The 19,135-nt window shown below is 43.8% G+C and overlaps 1 protein-coding gene across 1 annotated transcript in view; it reads right to left on the bottom strand.

Moving 5' to 3' along the window:
- LOC126455984 (uncharacterized) overlaps positions 1–19,135 on the bottom strand; it is a gene marked incomplete at its 3' end in the record, with an annotated part of 1,226,620 nt that overhangs the window by 668,775 nt on the left and 538,710 nt on the right. The window contains exon 20 of the mRNA XM_050091741.1: positions 13,827–13,845. Within this exon, the coding sequence (XP_049947698.1) occupies positions 13,827–13,845 (19 nt within the window). The remainder of the gene's footprint in view (positions 1–13,826; positions 13,846–19,135) is intronic.

The raw sequence follows: 19,135 nt of genomic DNA, 5'->3' as shown, positions 1-19,135 counted from the left end.
GATATCGTACTACCACAGCTGGGAATCTCTGATACTGTTGCGAAAGAACGTTGATTTCAATACACGGTATTATGGAAGAATATTAAACCTTGGCTATGAAATGAATTTAAGTAATTGACAGTAGACTGGGCGTAATTTAATTCAGTGAAACAAAATTTGGAAAAACGCGTTGAAAATGTTTCCATACGATCTGCGTAGCGAGGACATTACAGCACCTAAACGTTGTTATAATGTGTTAAATTCCTCACCAGGAGAGAGTGAGGCAAATAAATTTTCCTCGTATTTCGTAATGATTAAACGCAAATATTTTTGTTGGTTCTACTTCATTATGCACGGTTTCGGGATATTACCGCGGTCAGAACTCATTAACTCGGGTCTCAAACAACGCAAGTCCGCATTAAAGTGGACCTACGCTATGAGCGACCCGAGTTCACAAACATTCGGACACGCGAGCAGACTCAGGGGACGAAATTAATTTTCCAGTTGCAACTGCGCGCTCTGAGGCGAGACCAGAAACCCTGAAGAGGTAATTCGCGGCTCAGGTGAAGCAACTTTAGGAGTGCAATTAGGCGGAATGGACAGTGCTGCAGAACAGTAACGTCTCATTTTCACAACGATATTACCGGCTGATGTGCGGGCGGAATTTCGTAATACAATGCAACAAGACAGCTGGTTAATAGCTCTAAGGGGTGTCTGATAAGTCACTCTCTATTTTTAAACAGATATAACTTCTTTATTTATGAACCAGTTTTATTAGAACTACAATACTGGCCATTAAACTTGCTACACCACGAAGATGACGTTCTACAGGCGTGAAATTTAATCGACAGGAAGAAGATGCTGTGATATGCAAATGATTAGCTTTTCAGAGCATTCACACAAGGTAGGCGACAGTGGCGACACTTTCAAAGTGCTGACATGAGGAAAGTTTCCAACCGATTTCTCATACACAAACAGCAGTTGACGGCGTTGCCTGGTGAAACGTTGTTGTGATGCGTCGTGTAAGGAGGAGAAATGCGTACCATTTGATAAAGGTCAGATTGTAGCCTATCGCGATTGCGGTTTATCGTATCGCGACATTGCTGGTCGCGTTGGTCGAGATTCAATAACTGTTAGCAGAATATGGAACCGGTGGGTTCAGGAGGGTAATACAGAACGCCGTGCTGGATTCCAGCGGTCTCGAATCACTAGCAGTCGAGATGACAGGCATCTTATCCGCATGGCTGTAACGGATCGTGCAGCCACGTCTCGATCCCTGAGTCAACAGATGGGGACGTTTGCAAGATAACAACCATCTGCACGAACAGTTCGACGACGTTTGCAGCAGCATGGACCATCAGCTCGGAGACCATGGCTGCGGTTACCCTTAACGCTGCATCACAGACAGGAGCGCCTGCGATAGTGTGCTCAACGACGAACCTGGGTGCACGAATGGCAAAACGTCATTTTTTCGGATGAATCCAGGTTCTGTTTACGGCATCATGATGGTCGCATCCGTGTTTGGCGACATCGCGGTGAACGCACATTGGAAGCGTGTATTCGTCATCGACATACTGGCGTATTGCCCGACGTGTTGGTATGGGGTGCCATTGGTTGCACGTCTCGGTTACCTCTTGTTCACATTGACAGCACTTTGAACAGTGGACGTTAGATTTCAGACGTGTCACGACCTGTGGCTCTACCCTTCATTCGATCCTTGAGAAACCCTACATTTCAGCAGGATAATGCACGACCGCATGTTGCAGGTCCTGTACGGGCCTTTCTGGATACAAGAAATGTTCGACTGCTGCCCTGGCCAGCACATTCTCCAGATCTCTCACCAATTTAAAACGTCCGGTCAATGGTGCCCAAGCAACTGGCTCGTCACAATACGCCAGTCAGTAGTCTTGATGAACTGCGGTATCGTGTTGAAGCTGCATGGGCATCTGTACCTGTACACGCCATGTAAGCTCTGTTTGACTCAATGGCCAGGCGTATCAAGGCCGTTATTACGGCCAGAGATGGTTTTTCTGGGTACTGATTTCTCAGGATCTATGCACCCAAATTGCGTGAAAATGTAATCACATGTCACTTCTAGTATAATATATTTGACCAGTGAATACCCGTTGCCCATCTGCTTTTCTTCTTGGTGTAGCAATGTTAATGGCCGGTAGTGTATTTTTGTTAGAAACAGCAACTATGTTAGGTTATGTATAACATCGTTCTTTCTTTTGGTTCAGTTAGAAAGTGCCGCCTGAGTTGACTGCGGAAGAACGGGCCAAAATAGCAACTCGTTACGAGTTCTATGAATCTGTGGAGCGAGTAGAAAGGTGGTGGAAGGCTGAACGAGGGATCCATGCAACACTGGATGCAAAAACAGTTAAAAATTACCATTCCAAATTACTAAGAACAGGGAGTGTCGCCGATGCACGAAGACCAGGGAGACCATTAACTTAGAGGACACCAGAGAATTATGTCAGAGTTCGTGAAATGTTAACGAGGAGCCCTAAAGAATCACTGCCCAAGGAGCTCGTGAAAGTGGTCTTTCACGTTACGCAGTTACAACGATTCTTAAGAAAGATCTCACATTGACGCCGTGGAACCCACATTATGTGTAGCAATGGTTTTCTGATGAGTGTGACATAAGAATGGAGTTTGGCGACATTTTCGTGGGTTGGAATGATGATCTGTCTGAACTTTTTGACTTCTCGCAAAGAACTACCCAGTATTACCGATCTAATACACAAACCAAAATATACTCAACAATACTATGTATGATGGAGCCTTAAGTACATCGACATAATTATAAAGAAAGGTCTTATCAGTTGAGTAACGGGCTGGGCAGACTGATGGGGCAGTTTTCCACATTGGAGGGTTTATAAACAGGCATAACTACCATTATTGGACAGCCGATAACCCTCACGAAGGTGCTGAAGAACCACAGGGACGTCCTAAGGTGATGGTACACTGTGGTATCACATCGACTGAAGTTGTTGGTCCTTTCTTTCTACAGGACACAATGAATGACGAAAGTTACCTGGAAATGCTGCAAGATTGTGTTTCCCAGTAATTTCACAATGTAACAACCAACAGCTTCACTTCATGCAGGACGAAGCACCTGCTCAGTTTGAAAATGATGTCCACAGATAGCATGATCATTTTCCAGGTCACTGGATTGGCAGACGTGGTGCACATGAATGGCCTGCCCGGAACCCTGATATAATATCTCGAGAATTTTTTCTCTGGGGTGGGCTAAGGAGGGGGTTTACAAGAGAAAACCACGGAACTTGGATAAACTTGAAGCAGTAATATCTGATGTGTTAGCCAATGTTCCACCTAATATGTTGCAGGCAGCACTATCGCACGTACCATTTCGTTTAAAAAATGCTTAGAGAATGCTGGAGCTGATGTGGAAGTTTAAAATGATGTTAAACACAACCTCAAGCAGTGCTGTTTCTAGCAAAAGTAGTTGTAAGAAAATTGGTTCATAAATAGAGAAGTTATATCTGCTTAACAATAGGGAGTGATTTATCAGACACTCAGTGTAACAGTGGCTAGCGTGCTTGCTGATATAGTTTTAATTGTACCTAACGACTACCTGTTATAATTTTTTTGTGTGAAATGATGTTCGGCTTAATATTACAGATGTTCAAAAACGCGTAATCCGATTTCGCAAGGCTATATCTTCGACAGAATTGGAGATCAAAAATTAGGGTGAATTTCATTTTGCAGTTGACAGTATACGCTTGCCTTGGCACCAGTTGTAAGTTCCCAGTCCATGTGGTTACAGATAGGGGTCTCCCTGGTGCATTTAGGCGAGGTGGCGGCAACAGAGCAAAAATGGAATTTTTTGTTCTCCGTTTCAATAGGTGGAATTAAGGTACAACTGTGCTACGGGGGTTTCGTCCAGTATGTACCACTGCACCTCCTATATCTCAAAGAATTCGAGTTTGACATCATCAGTTCTAAGACACTGGTTCAGCAGGAATTATTACCTTTATTAGTGACAGTAGTCCATATATTAAGACATCATGGAAAAACCCATAGTACCCAAGGGAGCTGTTGAAGGTAAAGACTGTAGGGGAAGCCCGACTGTAATATATCCAACAGTTATCTGCAGGCGTTGGGTGCAAGAGCTGCTCCGAGAGGAAGGGATTGACACAGGACAGGAATTCGTGGCGGATCACATCAAATCAGTCAGAACACTGATGATAAAAAAAGTAAAAAAAACTGTTCTGGAGCCAATACATAGACGCTCTTACAGTCAATTAATTGTATATTTACATCCTCTTTCTCCGCTCTGCCGCTACCTAATACTTGTTTTAATTATCGGGGCTGCTATTCATCCCTGTCTGAAATCAAAAAAATTAATGGACGCAATTAGAGATTTCTCTATCCCACAAAACCGATATCCGAACGCCACATGTACTCTCATTAATAGCTGCTTTGTGTGTATAGTACACCCCAGATCTATAGACAGAGGTTCTACAATTCTCCAGTCGATGGGGAAAGTCGACAAATTTTCAATGAAGATCGTTACACAAACGTCTGAAACAGTAATTAAACCGTCTCAGTATGATAGATTCTGTGAACGATGCTGCTAGTCGGTAACTAACTTTCCACCTTGGGCGCTGGTGAATCTGTCTTCAGCAGCCCAGCCAACCAGCTGCAGCGAACAAGGATGACCTGAGAACACGGGCGGCAGCGTGCGTCATTGGTGCCAACGACAGTCACTGTTTATGGTCATGCGAGCCTAATGTTCCCCATAGCCGCCGGCAGAGTCTCGTCCAAATATCTGAGTCCCCCTAGCAAGCATACAGCATTAATACTAACCCTCCTTCCTGACCCGAATGCCAGTTCCCGCATGGACTCCGTTATCGGCATGACGCTGTTTCGACCTTTCAGAAAGATCGCACCCACCCCAAGAGATGAGGTGTTTTTCACTAATGACCAAGTTATATTACTCATAAAAATCAGGTTCGACAAGACCGCTTGTATATCTTTTTACATAACTGACGCAACAACACTACGTGCCTTGCAAGTTTGTAAGGATCATGGACTTCTGTTAATATGTTACAAGATCCAATGATGACAGCACAGAAATCGGTAACCAATAAAATGATTTACAAGGGACCTTGGTGAAGCTGTTTTTGAGACTAGAATAACAATTCAGATCTTCCCAACAGTTGACACAACGTTAGAAATATATAATAAGCAAGTCCTCAAACCTGTTTGCAAGTATAAGCGTGCAGCTGTGCGGACTGTACTCACCTCGGCTTCTACGCACAGCATCGCGCCCTCGCCACAGTCGATTAGTCATACTCGGGTAAGTGGGAACAGGCCAGGATGAGTGAATACGAAGGCATTGCTGATCTATAGGCATTAGAGGTACCACAGCTCACTCCCAGAATTCTTCAACACCTCCGTAGCCCAAGGAAGCAGCCTAAAGCCTGCCGACAGTGGTCGGCACAGTATCCATCTGATTCCACGCTGCCCTGTACGCAACATCTGCATCTACATCCGCGTGATTACTCTGATATTCACAATAAAGTGCCTGGCAGAGGGCTCAATGAACCACCTTCAGGTTGTCTCTCTTCCGTTCCACTCTCAAAAGACGCGCAGGGAAAACGAGCACTTAAATTTTTCTGTGCGACCCCCGATTTCTCTTATTTTATCGTGATGATCATTTCTCCCTATGTAGGTGGATGCCAACAGAATGTTTTCGTAATCGGAGGATTTCATGAGAAGATCCCGTCGCAACGGAAAACGCCTTTGTCTCAATGAATGCCACTCCAATTCACGTATCATGTCTGTGGCACTAGATCCCCTACTTCGCGATCATACAGAACGAGCTGCCCTTCTTTGTACTTTTTCGATGTCATCCGTCAGTCCCTTGTGATGCGGATCCTACACCTCACAGCAACACACCAGAATAGGGCGGACGAGCGTGGCGTGAGCAGTCTTTTAGTAGACCTGTTGCACGTTCTAAGTGTTCTGCCAATGAATCGGTCTTTGGTTTGCTCTACCCACAACATTATCTATGTGATCGTTCCAATTTAGGGTACTTGTAATTGTAACCCCTAAGTATTTAGCTGAATTTACAGGCTTCAGATTTGTGTAACTTATCGCCTAATCGAAATTCAGCTGATTTCTTTTGCTACTCATGTGAATAACTGCCACTTTTCGCACCATACAGATATCTTATCTAAATCATTTTGCAATTCATTTTGGTCATCTGATGACTTTACAAGACGGTAAATGACAGCATCATCTGTAAACAATCCAAGACGGCTACTGAGATTGTCTCCTATGTCGTTAATATAGATCAGGAACAATAGAGAGCCTATAACACTTCCTTGGGGAACGCCATATATTATTTCTGTTTTACTCAATGACTTTCTGTCTATTACTACCAACTGTGACCTTTCTGACAGGAAATCACGAATCCAGTCGCATAACTGTGGCGGTATTACATAGGCACGCAGTTTGCTTAGAAGACGCTTTTGAGGATCGGCGTCGAAAGCCTTCTGGAAGTCTAAAAATATGGAATCAATTTGACATCCACTGTCGATAGCACTCATTACTCCATGGATATAAAGAGCTAGTTGTGTTTCGCTAGAACGATATTTTCTGAATCCGTGCTCAATAAATCGTGTTCTTCGAGGTACTTCATAACGTTCGAATACAGTATATGTTCCAAAACCCTACTGCAGATCGACGTTAGTGATATGGGCCTGTAATTCAACGGATTACTCTTACTTCCCTTTTTGGGTATTGGTGTGACTTGAGCGATTTTCCAGTCTTTAGGTACGGATCTTTCTGTGAGTGAGAGGTTGTATACAATTGCTAAATATTGAGCCATTGTATCAGCATACTCTGAGACGAACCTGACTGGTATACAGTCTGGACAGGAAGCCTTGCTTTTATTAAGTGATTTAAGCTATGTGACTTCTGAAATTTTCCCGGCGTATTTCTTCTTCTAATAATTTCCGGGTATGCAGCCGGATCCCGTCGACATTCTGCCACGATATTTCGGCCCAGAGACGTCCGGCCATCATCAGGTGAGTACACAACTACTGAAGAGCCAAGGTGCATTCGCGGTATTTATGCGCGAGATTCGGCATAAATACCGCGACTGCACCTGGGATCTTCAGTAGTTGTGTACTCACCTGATGATGGCCGGACGTCTCTGGGCCGAAATATCGTGGCAGAATGTCGACGGGATCCGGCTGCATACCCGGAAATTATTAGTAGATGATTTAAGCTATTTTGTTACACCGAGGATATCTACTTCTATGTTTCTCATCTTGGCAGTTGTTCTTGATTGGAAATCAGGATTATTTACATCGTCTTCTTTGGTGAAGGAGTTTCGGAAAACCGTGTTTAATAACTCTGCATTAGTGGCACTGCCAGCAGTGACTTCACCGTTGTTATCGCGTAGTGAAGGTATTGATTCTGTCTTGCCACTGTTGTGCTTTTGTATGAGCAGAATCTCTTTGGATTTTCTGCCAGATTTCGAGACAGAGTTTCGTTGTGGACATTAATGAAAGCCTCTCGCATTGAAGTACGCACTATATTTTGAATCTCTGCAAAACTTTGCCAGTCTTGGGGATTTTGCTTTCTTTTAAATTTGGCATGCTTTTTTCGCTGCTTCTGCAGCAGCTATCTGACCTGTTTTGTGTGCTATGGGGGATCAGTACCATCACTTATCAATTTATGTGGTATATATCTCTCAATTGCTGTCGATACTATCTCTTTGAAATCATGCCACAATTTTTCTACTTTTACTTGATCAGATTGGAAGGAGTGCAGATAGTCTCTTGAAAAGACGTTAAGACCATTTTTATCAGCTTTTTAAATAGATACACTTTGCGTTTCTTTTTGATGGTTGTAGGAGTTACAATATTCATCCTAGCAGCTACTGCCTTGTGGTCGCTAATCCCTATATTCGTCACGATAGTCACTATTTGTCCAGGATTATTTGTTGGTAAGAGGTCAAGTATGCTTTCGCAATCATTTACGCTTCAAGTGGGTTCATGAACTAATTGTTCAAAATAATTTTCTGAGAAAGCATTCAGTACAATTTCGGATGACGTTTTATGCCTGCCGCCGGCTTGAAATGTATAATTTCTCCAGCATATCGAGGGTAGATTGAAGTCACCACCGACTATAATTGCATGTGTGGGGTACCTATTTGAAATGAGACTCAAAATTTCTTTGAACTGTTCAGCAACTATATCTTCTGAGTCGGGGGAGCGGGGGGGGGGGGGGGGGGGGAGGGGGGGGAGGGGGGTCGGTAAAACTACCCAAATTACTATTTCGCAGGAACTATCTACTTCGATTTTACTAGAAGCTCAACTACGTCTGACAGCAATAAATACTCCACCATCAATTGTATTTAATCCAATCTTTCTGAGCACTGTTGGATCGTTTGAAAAAATTTCTGCTGAGCATATTTCCGGCTTTAGCTAGCTTTCTGTCCCTGTACAGGTGCACTTCCTGTCCATCAAGAAACTACGTTCCTCTATATAATAAGGAATACAACACTAATCAGTCACTAGGTGCAATCTGAGTACTGCTGCCACACTGCGTCTGCCTATCTACATGGAGTGTTCATAAAGAAATGCAAGTGATTTTATTACGACGCGACTGTACCTCACACTGCTTGGGCTGGACCGGGGTGATGGTGGGGAGAGATCATGTGGCTTCACAACGCACTCAAGGTCAGTTCAATCAGAGTCGTGGTTGCGTCAGTATCGATCTTACAAAACTAGTCTCAATGACTGTGTCACAATACGTGTTGGAGCAAGAAATCTACAACGGTACGCGATGAAGTTCTGAAACTTAGCAAAAATTATACCAATACCAATCAACTGGTTCACCAAGTGTGAGAGGAGAAAAATTTTTGGGTTCCGTCATGGACTTTGACTCGTTCCAATATATTAATTTAGCGGTTACCAAGTATTAAATACGTGATGAATGGCTATAAATGTGTGTCTGTTCTGTAACTAAAGTGTTAATGTGCGCAACTGTTGTAGAAAAGCGAGCTTTCGATCACACTTGACAGAACGAGCAAGTTGTACGAAGTGTCTCCTCCCGCCGGCAGTAAGAGACTTCAGCTGTCCGAGCCAGAGATATCATCGCATCGAGTTTGCCACTATTCAACGAGACAAAGGCCGCCGAAGAACTGTTAAGAGCAATGGAATTGCGAAGTGATTGTCTTAATTGGTTCCCCTATGGTTTCTGGGGTTTAGAAGTTCAGACTTGCTAGTGAAGTACTAAGGAATGACGAGATACGTTTGAAGTTCTCTAACGCTATAGATACAGCAATAAGGAATAGCGCAGTAGGCAGTACAGTTGAAGAGGAATGGACATCTCTAAAAAAAGCCTTCACAGAAGTGGGGAAGGAAAACATAGGTACAAAGAAGGTAGCTGCGAAGAAACTATGGATAACAGAACAAATACTTCAGTTGATTGATGAAAGGAGGAAGTACAAACATTTTCCGGGAAAATCAGGAATACAGAAATACAAGTCTCTGAGGAATGAAATAAATAGGAAGTGCAGGGAAGCTAAGACGAAATGGCTGCAGGAAAAATGTGAAGACATCGAAAAAGATATGACTGTCGGAAGGACAGACTCAGCATACAGAAAAGTCAAAACAACCTTTGGTGACATTAAAAGCAACGGTGGTAACATTAAGAGTGCAACGGGAATTCCACTGTTAAATGCAGAGGAGAGAGCAGATAGGTGGAAAGAATACATTGAAAGCCTCTATGAGGGTGAAGATTTGTCTGATGTGATAGAAGAAGAAACGAGTCGATTTAGAAGGGATAGGGGATCCAGTATTAGAATCGGAATTTAAAAGAGCTTTCGAGGACTTACGGTCAAATGAGGCAGAAGGGATAGATAACATTCCATCAGAATTTCTAAAATCATTGGGGGAAACGGCAACAAAACGACTATTCACATTGGTGTGTAGAACATATGACTCGGGCGATATACCATCTGACTTTCGGAAAAGCATCATCCACACAATTCCGAAGACGGCAAGAGCTGACAAGTGCGAGAATTATCGCACAATCAGCTTAACAGCTCATGAATCGAAGCTACTTACAAGAATAACATACAGAAGAATGGAAAAGAAAACTGAGAATGCGCTAGGTGACGATCAGTTTGGCTTTAGGGAAAGTAAAGGGACGAGAGAGGCAATTCTGACGTTACGGCTAATAATGGAAGCAAGGCTAAAGAAAAATCAAGACACTTTCATAGGATTTGTCGACCTGGAAAAAGCGTTCGACAATATAAAATGGTGCAAGCTGTTCGAGATTCTGAAAGAAGTAGGGGTAAGCTATAGGGAGAGACGGGTCATATACAATATGTACAACAACCAAGAGGGAATAATAAGAGTGGACGATGAAGAACGAAGTGCTCGTATTAAGAAGGGTGTAAGACAAGGCTGTAGCCTTTCGCCCCTACTCTTCAATCTGTACATCGAGGAAGCAATGATGGAAATAAAAGAAAGGTTCCGGAGTGGAATAAAAATACAAGGTGAAAGGATATCAATGATACGATTTGCTGATGACATTGCTATCCTGAGTGAAAGTGAAGAAGAATTAAATGATCTGCTGAACGGAATGAACAGTCTAAGGAGTACACAGTATGGTTTGAGAGTAAATCGGAGAAAGACGAAGGTAATGAGAAGTAGTAGAAATGAGAACAGCGAGAAACTTAACATCAGGATTGATGGTCACGAAGTCAATGAAGTTAAGGAATTCTGCTACCTAGGCAGTAAAATAACCAATGACGGACGGAGCAAGGAGGACATCAAAAGCAGACTCGCTATGGCAAAAAGGCATTTCTGGCCAAGAGAAGTCCATTAATATCAAATACCGGCCTTAATTTGAGGAAGAAATTTCTGAGGATGTACGTCTGGAGTACAGCATTGTATGGTAGTGAAACATGGACTGTGGGAAAACCGGAACAGAAGAGAATCGAAGCATTTGAGATGTGGTGCTATAGACGAATGTTGAAAATTAGGTGGACTGATAAGGTAAGGAATGAGGAGGTTCTACGCAGAATCGGAGAGGAAAGGAATATGTGGAAAGCACTGATAAGGAGAAGGGACAGGATGATAGGACATCTGCTAAGACATGAGGGAATGACTTCCATGGTACTAGAGGGAGCTGTAGAGGGCAAAAACTGTAGAGGAAGACAGAGATTGGAATACGTCAAGCAAATAATTGAGGACGTAGGTTGCAAGCGCTACTCTGAGATGAAGAGGTTAGCACAGGAAAGGAATTCGTGGCGGGCCGCATCAAACCAGTCAGTAGACTGATGACCAAAAAAAAAAAAAAAAAAAAAAAGTGAAGCCTACGCTAGAGCTGGTAGACGCAAGCTCATCTTGGCTTACAGTCGTCGGGAAAGATAATAGATCGCGTATCTAGGTGAGATCGCGACTAATAAATTGTGTGAGAATATTGTCAAGAGGATTTATTCAATTATTGAGCTTGTATGCAGTCGGTGTGTTCGATCAGAACTTAGTGCGTCCGACAGTGTATCTGTCCCAGTTTATATTGTTCCGCGAGAGAAAGTAGGGTACGTTAAACTAATTGATTTGAGTTAATTTTGAGTCGTAGGACTGGAGAGATTTTTGCTGCCATTAACGATGTGGAGGAATTGATTAACCGACTCTGCAACAGCGTGGAAAATGTTTACTAGTATTCAAGTGGTGTATGAAGAAACGGGCTAGCGTGCTGTTACAAAGTTAAGCTCTAATTTCTGTGAAACTGTGGGCCATATTTGTAGAATCAGTCATTGCACTGGGGTTAGAGTTCGATCCGTGGTATTCGTCGTGCACACAAGACTCCAGAAATTGTTGTGGTTCTATTTGATGTATATAGTATTCACGCACGCTCTAAGGTAATTGAGCGGTTGCGGTATTGTGTGATATTGGGACGCTCACTCTGAGGTAATAAAGTGTTGCGTGGTTTATGTTCGTGTATATATTTGAGTACGCACTACGGGGTCAGTAGCATAATAATTGTGATTTTGTGTACCCCTGAGTTTAAGTCTAAATTGGTGTTATATAAACCCAGGAACGAGAAACGGTACTACTTATGTAAAAGAGGACACAGTTATTGTTGCCCGTAAAATTCGTGACTCTAATATCTGGAAATAGACTTCGTACCCTAGCGGGACCAATTGCTGTTATTCGACGATATTCAATTCCAGTGCCTGTTAAGGTGACAATGCCAAATTCAACTTAGGGCTATCAGAGGGAACGCGATCGCCAGCACCTGAAGTGGATGAGCCTTGATTGCTGTATTAAAGTTTGTACAAAAGTGGTGATGGCACATAGGATTTTTGTTTTGTTTTTGTTTTATCTTTTCTATACATATTTGTCTGAGGTTTAGATTTTTTGCCTGTCTCTCGTTCAGATGGAAGATGTATGAGAGATAATAAAGACAAGTTAAAGTGAATTCTGAGTTCGGAGTCTAATTCTACGATGGGAAGAATTGAATACCCACTGAAAGATACGCAAATGGCGTAAATAATAAAGAGGTACATTGTGAGCCGTGGCGCCATTGAATTAGTAGACTGTGGCTCAGGTGTAGTATTGCCAATATCCATGACGAAGAGTTAGTATCTGTGGGTTGTGTCTGAGGACAGTGTGTGTCATTCAGCAAGCAGTTACAGTGTGCTGTGATGGTGTTCTTCATTACAACATGGCCCGGAGACAATATTTGGATGATTCATTTGAAGAATCATTGGTACATTAGAAGAAGGATGATATGTGACGAGTGTAGCCTAGAAGTTTCCTATTGTTCCCAACATTGTTTCACGTTCACGGGGAACGTCCCGAACCGCAGGCATTCCTGCCCGGAGAAGAGGAGGTTGTCGACAATGGTCAACTGCAGCAGGAGACGACCACTACATTGTGCGACAGGCAAGAAGGGAGTCATGTCAAACAGCAGGGCAACCACGTTTAACAGGACTGCAAGGCACGCAATCTCACGCCCCAGAGTGGCACGGTGACTGCATGGGGGTGTTGGAACAGAACGCTGTGTTGTGTTGACACTCGCACATCGGCAGTACTGTTTGCACTGGTGCCACGAGCATAGGGACCGCACCAAAGAGGAATGAGGTCACACCGTGTTTTTGCATGAGAGCAGATTCACTATGAGTATTGAACACTGAATTGGACAAAAGTGGAAACAGGTAACGCACCCAGGAACATTGTCGAAGATGATCATTTTGCTGGTCCAGGTGTTGCGGTGTGAGGAGCATAGTGCTGTGTGGGCCAACTGACCTCCAAATGATTTAACACGTTACACCCACCACTCAACGTTATTGTGATACTTACTCCTTACGCATGTTCGTCTTTTCAGGGGTTAATTCAGCTCTGACTTCATTTTGATGGACCAAAACGCGCAACCGTATCGGACAGCGCAGGTGGAGAAGCTCCTGGAACAAGATGATATTCGGCGAACGGGCTGACCTGCCCGTTCCTCGATTGAAACCCTTTTAGCGTTTGTGGGATGCAATGGGGAGTCATACTGCAGCACGCTCGCATGCACCCTCCAGCAGTTGGCAACAGTACTGGTGGAAGAATGAAACGCCCCACCACAAGAATTTGTTCCAGCCTTGTGATCAGCATGGGAGCACGTTGCATGGCATGCATTGCCGTTCGTGGCGAGCACACACTCAATTAAGAATTATGTCACGCCTTTTGTAATATCAAAGGGACCATCACAAATCACAATGGCTTCAGTTGAATTATTGCCCTTGAACAAAAGTGTCATTTCTGTGTGTCTCGCTGCGTATTTCATTCAGTTACCTTCTGCACTGTACTGTGGTCCTTCTTTCTGTGTACGGTCCAAGTATCACGGAGCTGTATTACTTGGAAGGGACGCACTATGGGAGAGTTACTTTACTTCTTAAGTTTTGCAGACCGGTGTATATCTTGAACAATTTCTTTTTTACGACAACCCTTGTCTTGCTTACACTACAAAGTAAGTCACACAAATTATTGCTAAAAAATTATGCAAGTACTTACCTAAAGCGGGTAAATACATGTAGAATACTCACTTCTTCTGAGAATCACGTGAGGAAAACACTAATCACTGTGTGGAAACAAACTGCTGTTGCTTCATCTGGAGGCGACTACAATTGCACTGAACATGAGTATTTTGATTTTTTTTTCTCATAGTTTTTTCACTTGGTGCAACTTATTCTTGACGTACACCCTGAACAAACCAGGGGATAGTGAGCACAACTGTCACACGTGTACGAGATATTTATTTCGACCCGTGATCGTAATTTACGCGACGATATAGCTTCAATAATTCACGTTCGCTAGCTAGGCCGTAGATGCGGAACCGCTGGACGCACATACAGTGTCTGACGGGTGTGTAAGTGTGTTCGTTTTGCAGTTCGCTGCAGCCGACCGAGAAGAGATTTATTGGCGCGCCTGGAGCGCAGCCGCGGTCTATGCGGCGGGCAGCCTATCTCGCGGCGACAGCGATGGGTGCGTGCGTTTTGCATGCAGGCTGGGGTTGGGTGCGCTCGTGCTCGTCCATCACATTGCGACGCGCCACAACGCCGTCTTTTTTTACCAGCGCAGCCCCATGCATAATCCCGTGAACACTAGACAACCTCACACTGATCTGACGCTACAGTAAAGAAAATGCAGTTGAGATCTGCCCTGTCTATTTTAAACGTCATTAATAAGAGCTCTTACTTAGAATGTAGGAGTGGCCATTGTTTTTGATTCATAAGATAGCATACCAGGCATATGAATTTTCACCCGTTACTGGTTCAACAACGGGAAGGTCATCAGGGGACCACCGCAGAAGAAAAAGTATCAGTGGATCGACGTGCCCGAGATTATGCGAGTGCATATCACATCGGCAGACCGATATGTACTAACATCATGGTCGCAATGAAAGTACGTACTGTTATCCGGTATGAATGCGTTTTGGGGGCTAGTGTGTCCGTCATTCATGAACGCCTACAGACCGTCTATGGTGAAGAGATCACTTCTCGTTAAATGGTTGATCGCTGTTGTTGCAAGTTCAGAGAAGGAAGGCAAAGTGTGGAGGATGAATATCGAAGTGTTCCCTGCACTGAAAGCCACTCTCTCGAGTAGGCATTTACACACCAATGCTGAGGTGGAGCAGGCTGTGCAACAAATCCTTGCATCGCAGGCTTCGAGTTCTACCAGAGTGGTTTCTTCAAACTGACTGCAGGCTATGATAGATCTCTCAGTGTCGGTGGCGACCATGTCGAAAAAATAGTGCAAGGTGTATAGTTCATGATGCCATGCTGTATTAGTTTTTAGCAATAAAACTTCGATGTGGAAAGCAATGATGAGACTTACTTTTGAAACGTTCCTCGTGTAATCCCGAATCCATAATTCTTGTACATATACTTACCTTCTAGGTGTTGGTTATCGAGGAGAGTAGGGCCATTTCTGTGTGTCCGAAGTGTTCATTTTTGGCGAAATGTTTGGTCGGGACAGAATCAAGACTCGCTAGAATTTACGCAATGTAGCTTTGTCCGAATTTTCACAGCTAAACGAAGAATGGCTAATGGACAAATGTGGTATCAAATTGCCGAGTATGAGGTCGAGCTTTGCAAATAATATTTAATTCCTTGCTACTAATCAGGAAAATCAAGAAAATTTCATTAGTGATTAGCGGGAAATTCTTGTCCGGATTTTCACAGCCAAACGAAGAGTGGTAAACTGACAAATGGGAATCAAATTAACCAGCGTGAAGTCTAGTTTCGTACATAAAATTCAATTCCTTGAAAATAATCAGGATAATTGAGAAAAACTTAATTAGTACTTCGATGTATAATTGAAACGTTACACGATTATGAGGGATGTTTCGAAAGTTAGTTTCGTCACTGTTTTTGAAGCAGAAAATGGTACACCAGGTAATACAAACCAAAGTCATATGAATCCTCACCCACTGGTATTTGGAATACCTGTAGCAGACAGTATCACCTAAGTATACCAGTGAATGTGGGTTAAAGTTACATTATTGTGGTCACATAGTTCAAGAGGTATCATTTTACAAAGATTGAGATGTGTGAAAAACTAATTTCTCTTAGAACGGAGTTCAGTTCCTTAAAGAATGTTGAGCGCGGGCGGGCAGGAGTTTGTTGGGTTGTAACTATACTGCTCTGTAAATCTTAACGACGAGCTAAATAAAGTAACATAAAATATTAAGTACACTGTGGAAATGACTGAAAGCGTGCGAGTATGTTGCCAGAGGTCTCTCAGTCGTGCACATAAATTTGGACGTTACATAGCGAGAGGTCAGCGTGCCCATAGCGTCAAATGAAGCAGACCCCGCAGCACGAGGCAGTTAAATGCAGTTCGGAACGTATTCAGACTGAGCCTGGTATTTTACAAAATCTTACTAGTGGGGATGAAACGTGGGCATTTGAGTATGAACCGGAGACAAAGCGCCATAATGGAGAATGGAACACCGTAGCACTTTGTTTTCAAAAATTATGTATTAAAATTAATGAGTGAAATTGCAAAGCAAACGAATAGTAACTGATTCGGGCCCCGTCCACAATCTTAACCGAACCTACCCTCCTTAATTACCAGGATTCACAGACCCTCAGCCGGTCAAGTCATGGCGATGGCGTTCTGGACTCTGAAGGGGTTATTCTGTTTGATGTCCTCCTCATGGAGCAACGATCACGTCTGAAGCGCATTGTGTTATCCCCAGAAAATTGAAGAAACGACTTCAGCATGAAATGCAAACAAACTTCTCCTTCTCCCTGATAACGCAAGGCCTCACACAAGTCTGTACACCCGAGAGGAGCTCACAAAACTTCGTTGGACTCTTCATCCTTATCCACCCTCTCACCTTTAGACTTCCATTCATTTGGTACAATGAAAGACACAATCCACGGGCGGCAGTACATGGATGATGGGGCAGTTACTGATGCACCAAGAAGTCTGCTACGAAGTCGGCCAGAAGAGTAGTAGGTCGCAGGCTTACAGACCCTCCGAGTGAGGTTTTGTAAGCCGTCGCACTGAACGGAGATTATGATGAAAAATAGGGTGCTGTAACTGAAAAAGTGGGGGATAAATGGTGTACTGGAATCCTGGATAAAACCAACCGGCTTTCTGAAAAAAAAAAAAGTTGCAATACTTCTTGAACGCCCCTCGCATTAATGATCTAATGGATAGCATAGGAGGCTCCGTCAGGCTATTCTAAGATTCTATTGGAATAAGACGGTAACGTAATCCAGGATGACCTGCAGACATGGGACGGTTGTTCCAGGGACTGGCTGTTGAACCTGAACGGAAATAAATGTATTATATTGTTCATGAATAGACGAATGAGCGTTCGACATATCTTCGGAAAGGGTAACTACAGTAAAATATCGAAGAGTACCATACGGAGTATTCTAAAGTACAATGCGCAACAGAACAAAAGGACCACTTTTACTAAACCCCGTAGTTGCCTTCCAATGCAGCGCTTAAATTTGAAATTTGGCTCAAAAGTGTGGTGTCACCGCCAGACACCACACTTGCTAGGTGGTAGCCTTTAAATCGGCCGCGGTCCATTAGTATACGCCGGACCCGCGTGTCGCAACTGTCAGTGATAGCAGACCGAGCGCCACCACACGGCAGGTCTAGAGAGACGTACTAGCACTCCCCCCAGTTATACAGCCGACGTTCATAGCAATGGTTCACTAACAAATACGCTCTCATTTGCCGAGACGATAGTTAGCATAACCTTCAGCTACATTTGCTACGACCTAGCAAGGCGCCGAATTCAACTGATAATTAATATTATGAAGCATGTACCGTAACGAGAGATGTTCTACAATTGTGGATTAAAGTTAAGTATTACATCATCTACGCACTTTATTTACAATTCTCAAGATATTGTCCTGTTCCAGACCTCACGCCAGTCAGCGTGTAATTAAACGCGTGCATTTCGGCCTCCTCTAGAAACACAGTGTTTGCTCTTCTGCCAACACTACAAAAAGTACGTACAAAATTCCTCCGTAATGATACAGATGTGTGGTTACTCGACGATGCTTAAATCAGTAAGGTGTTGACACATGCGGAAAACATAATGTCACATTGGCACCACAACTCTGCCCAAAGCCACCGTGGTCGTGTCGCACGAGGGGAAGGTCGTCACAGCCCTTCTTACTCACTTTTAATCCCTTCTTTTGATGCCTCTGCGATGGAGGTCAGATGTGCGATGCCGAGCGCTGAAATCATGCGGTTTACTCATGAGTGGCCGAGGAAAACACATCAGACACAACGCAGTTCGAATGCAATTTATGCTCTTGTGCACAGATTGAAGCCACTGGGTAGCGTTCGAAACCACGAAATGTTATGAAGCAGTAAAGGCTGCTTAGGCTTTTCCAAACCTATTTCACGTCCTCGTGTGGCGTCAACACGATGGGAGGGGGTGAGTGGAAGGGGGGCTGCGACGTTGACATATGCGTGAATAAAACGGCAAAGGGTCCCTCTAAGATCCCGCAGTTCGGTAAATACTCGGAGCACACGCCCACCTTCCTGGGAATTTTAAAACTGAACGTGTACAGAGACAACCTGCAAAATAGACCCAGGTGTCTGCAGGTAGGCAACGCCCTGCCATTCTTCCGATCCGAGCTGCCAGCCTGGTTCTGAACGATCCCTAATAGTTCCCATTTTTACACGAGACCATAAACTGCAGTCGATCTGCGATACGAAGGAGTGTGATCAAATTCAATGGGGAGGCAGCTCCCCTTTCTTTCAGAACGATTGAAATTTACTGAGATGTCTGCAGATTCAAGATCGCACTGCGAACTGTCATTTTCAATCACGAAATATGTGGGAATCAACGCCATAGGGAAAGGGCTGGATTCATTGACCCCATTAATGCCACACCCTTGACGCCTTTTCGTGCCTGTTATGACAAGCGTTGTGTCTCGAATGTTTTCATCGGCCACTCTTAAGAAAACGGCGTGATTTCAACTCGGGGCGTCGCGGTTCTGACAGCTATCATAGAGGGGTCACAAGAAGAGCTGAAATCTGACCAAGAGGGATCGTGACGACATTTCCACTGCGTGACACTTCCACGGTCGCTTTTGGCAGAATTGTGGTAAAATTTGATGCCAATGTGCCAT

This window comes from Schistocerca serialis, chromosome 2, assembly GCF_023864345.2.
Source record: "Schistocerca serialis cubense isolate TAMUIC-IGC-003099 chromosome 2, iqSchSeri2.2, whole genome shotgun sequence".
NCBI lineage: Eukaryota > Metazoa > Arthropoda > Insecta > Orthoptera > Acrididae > Schistocerca > Schistocerca serialis.
Note: the sequence above shows the minus strand (reverse complement) of the source record. Positions and strands in the feature narration are given on the sequence as shown.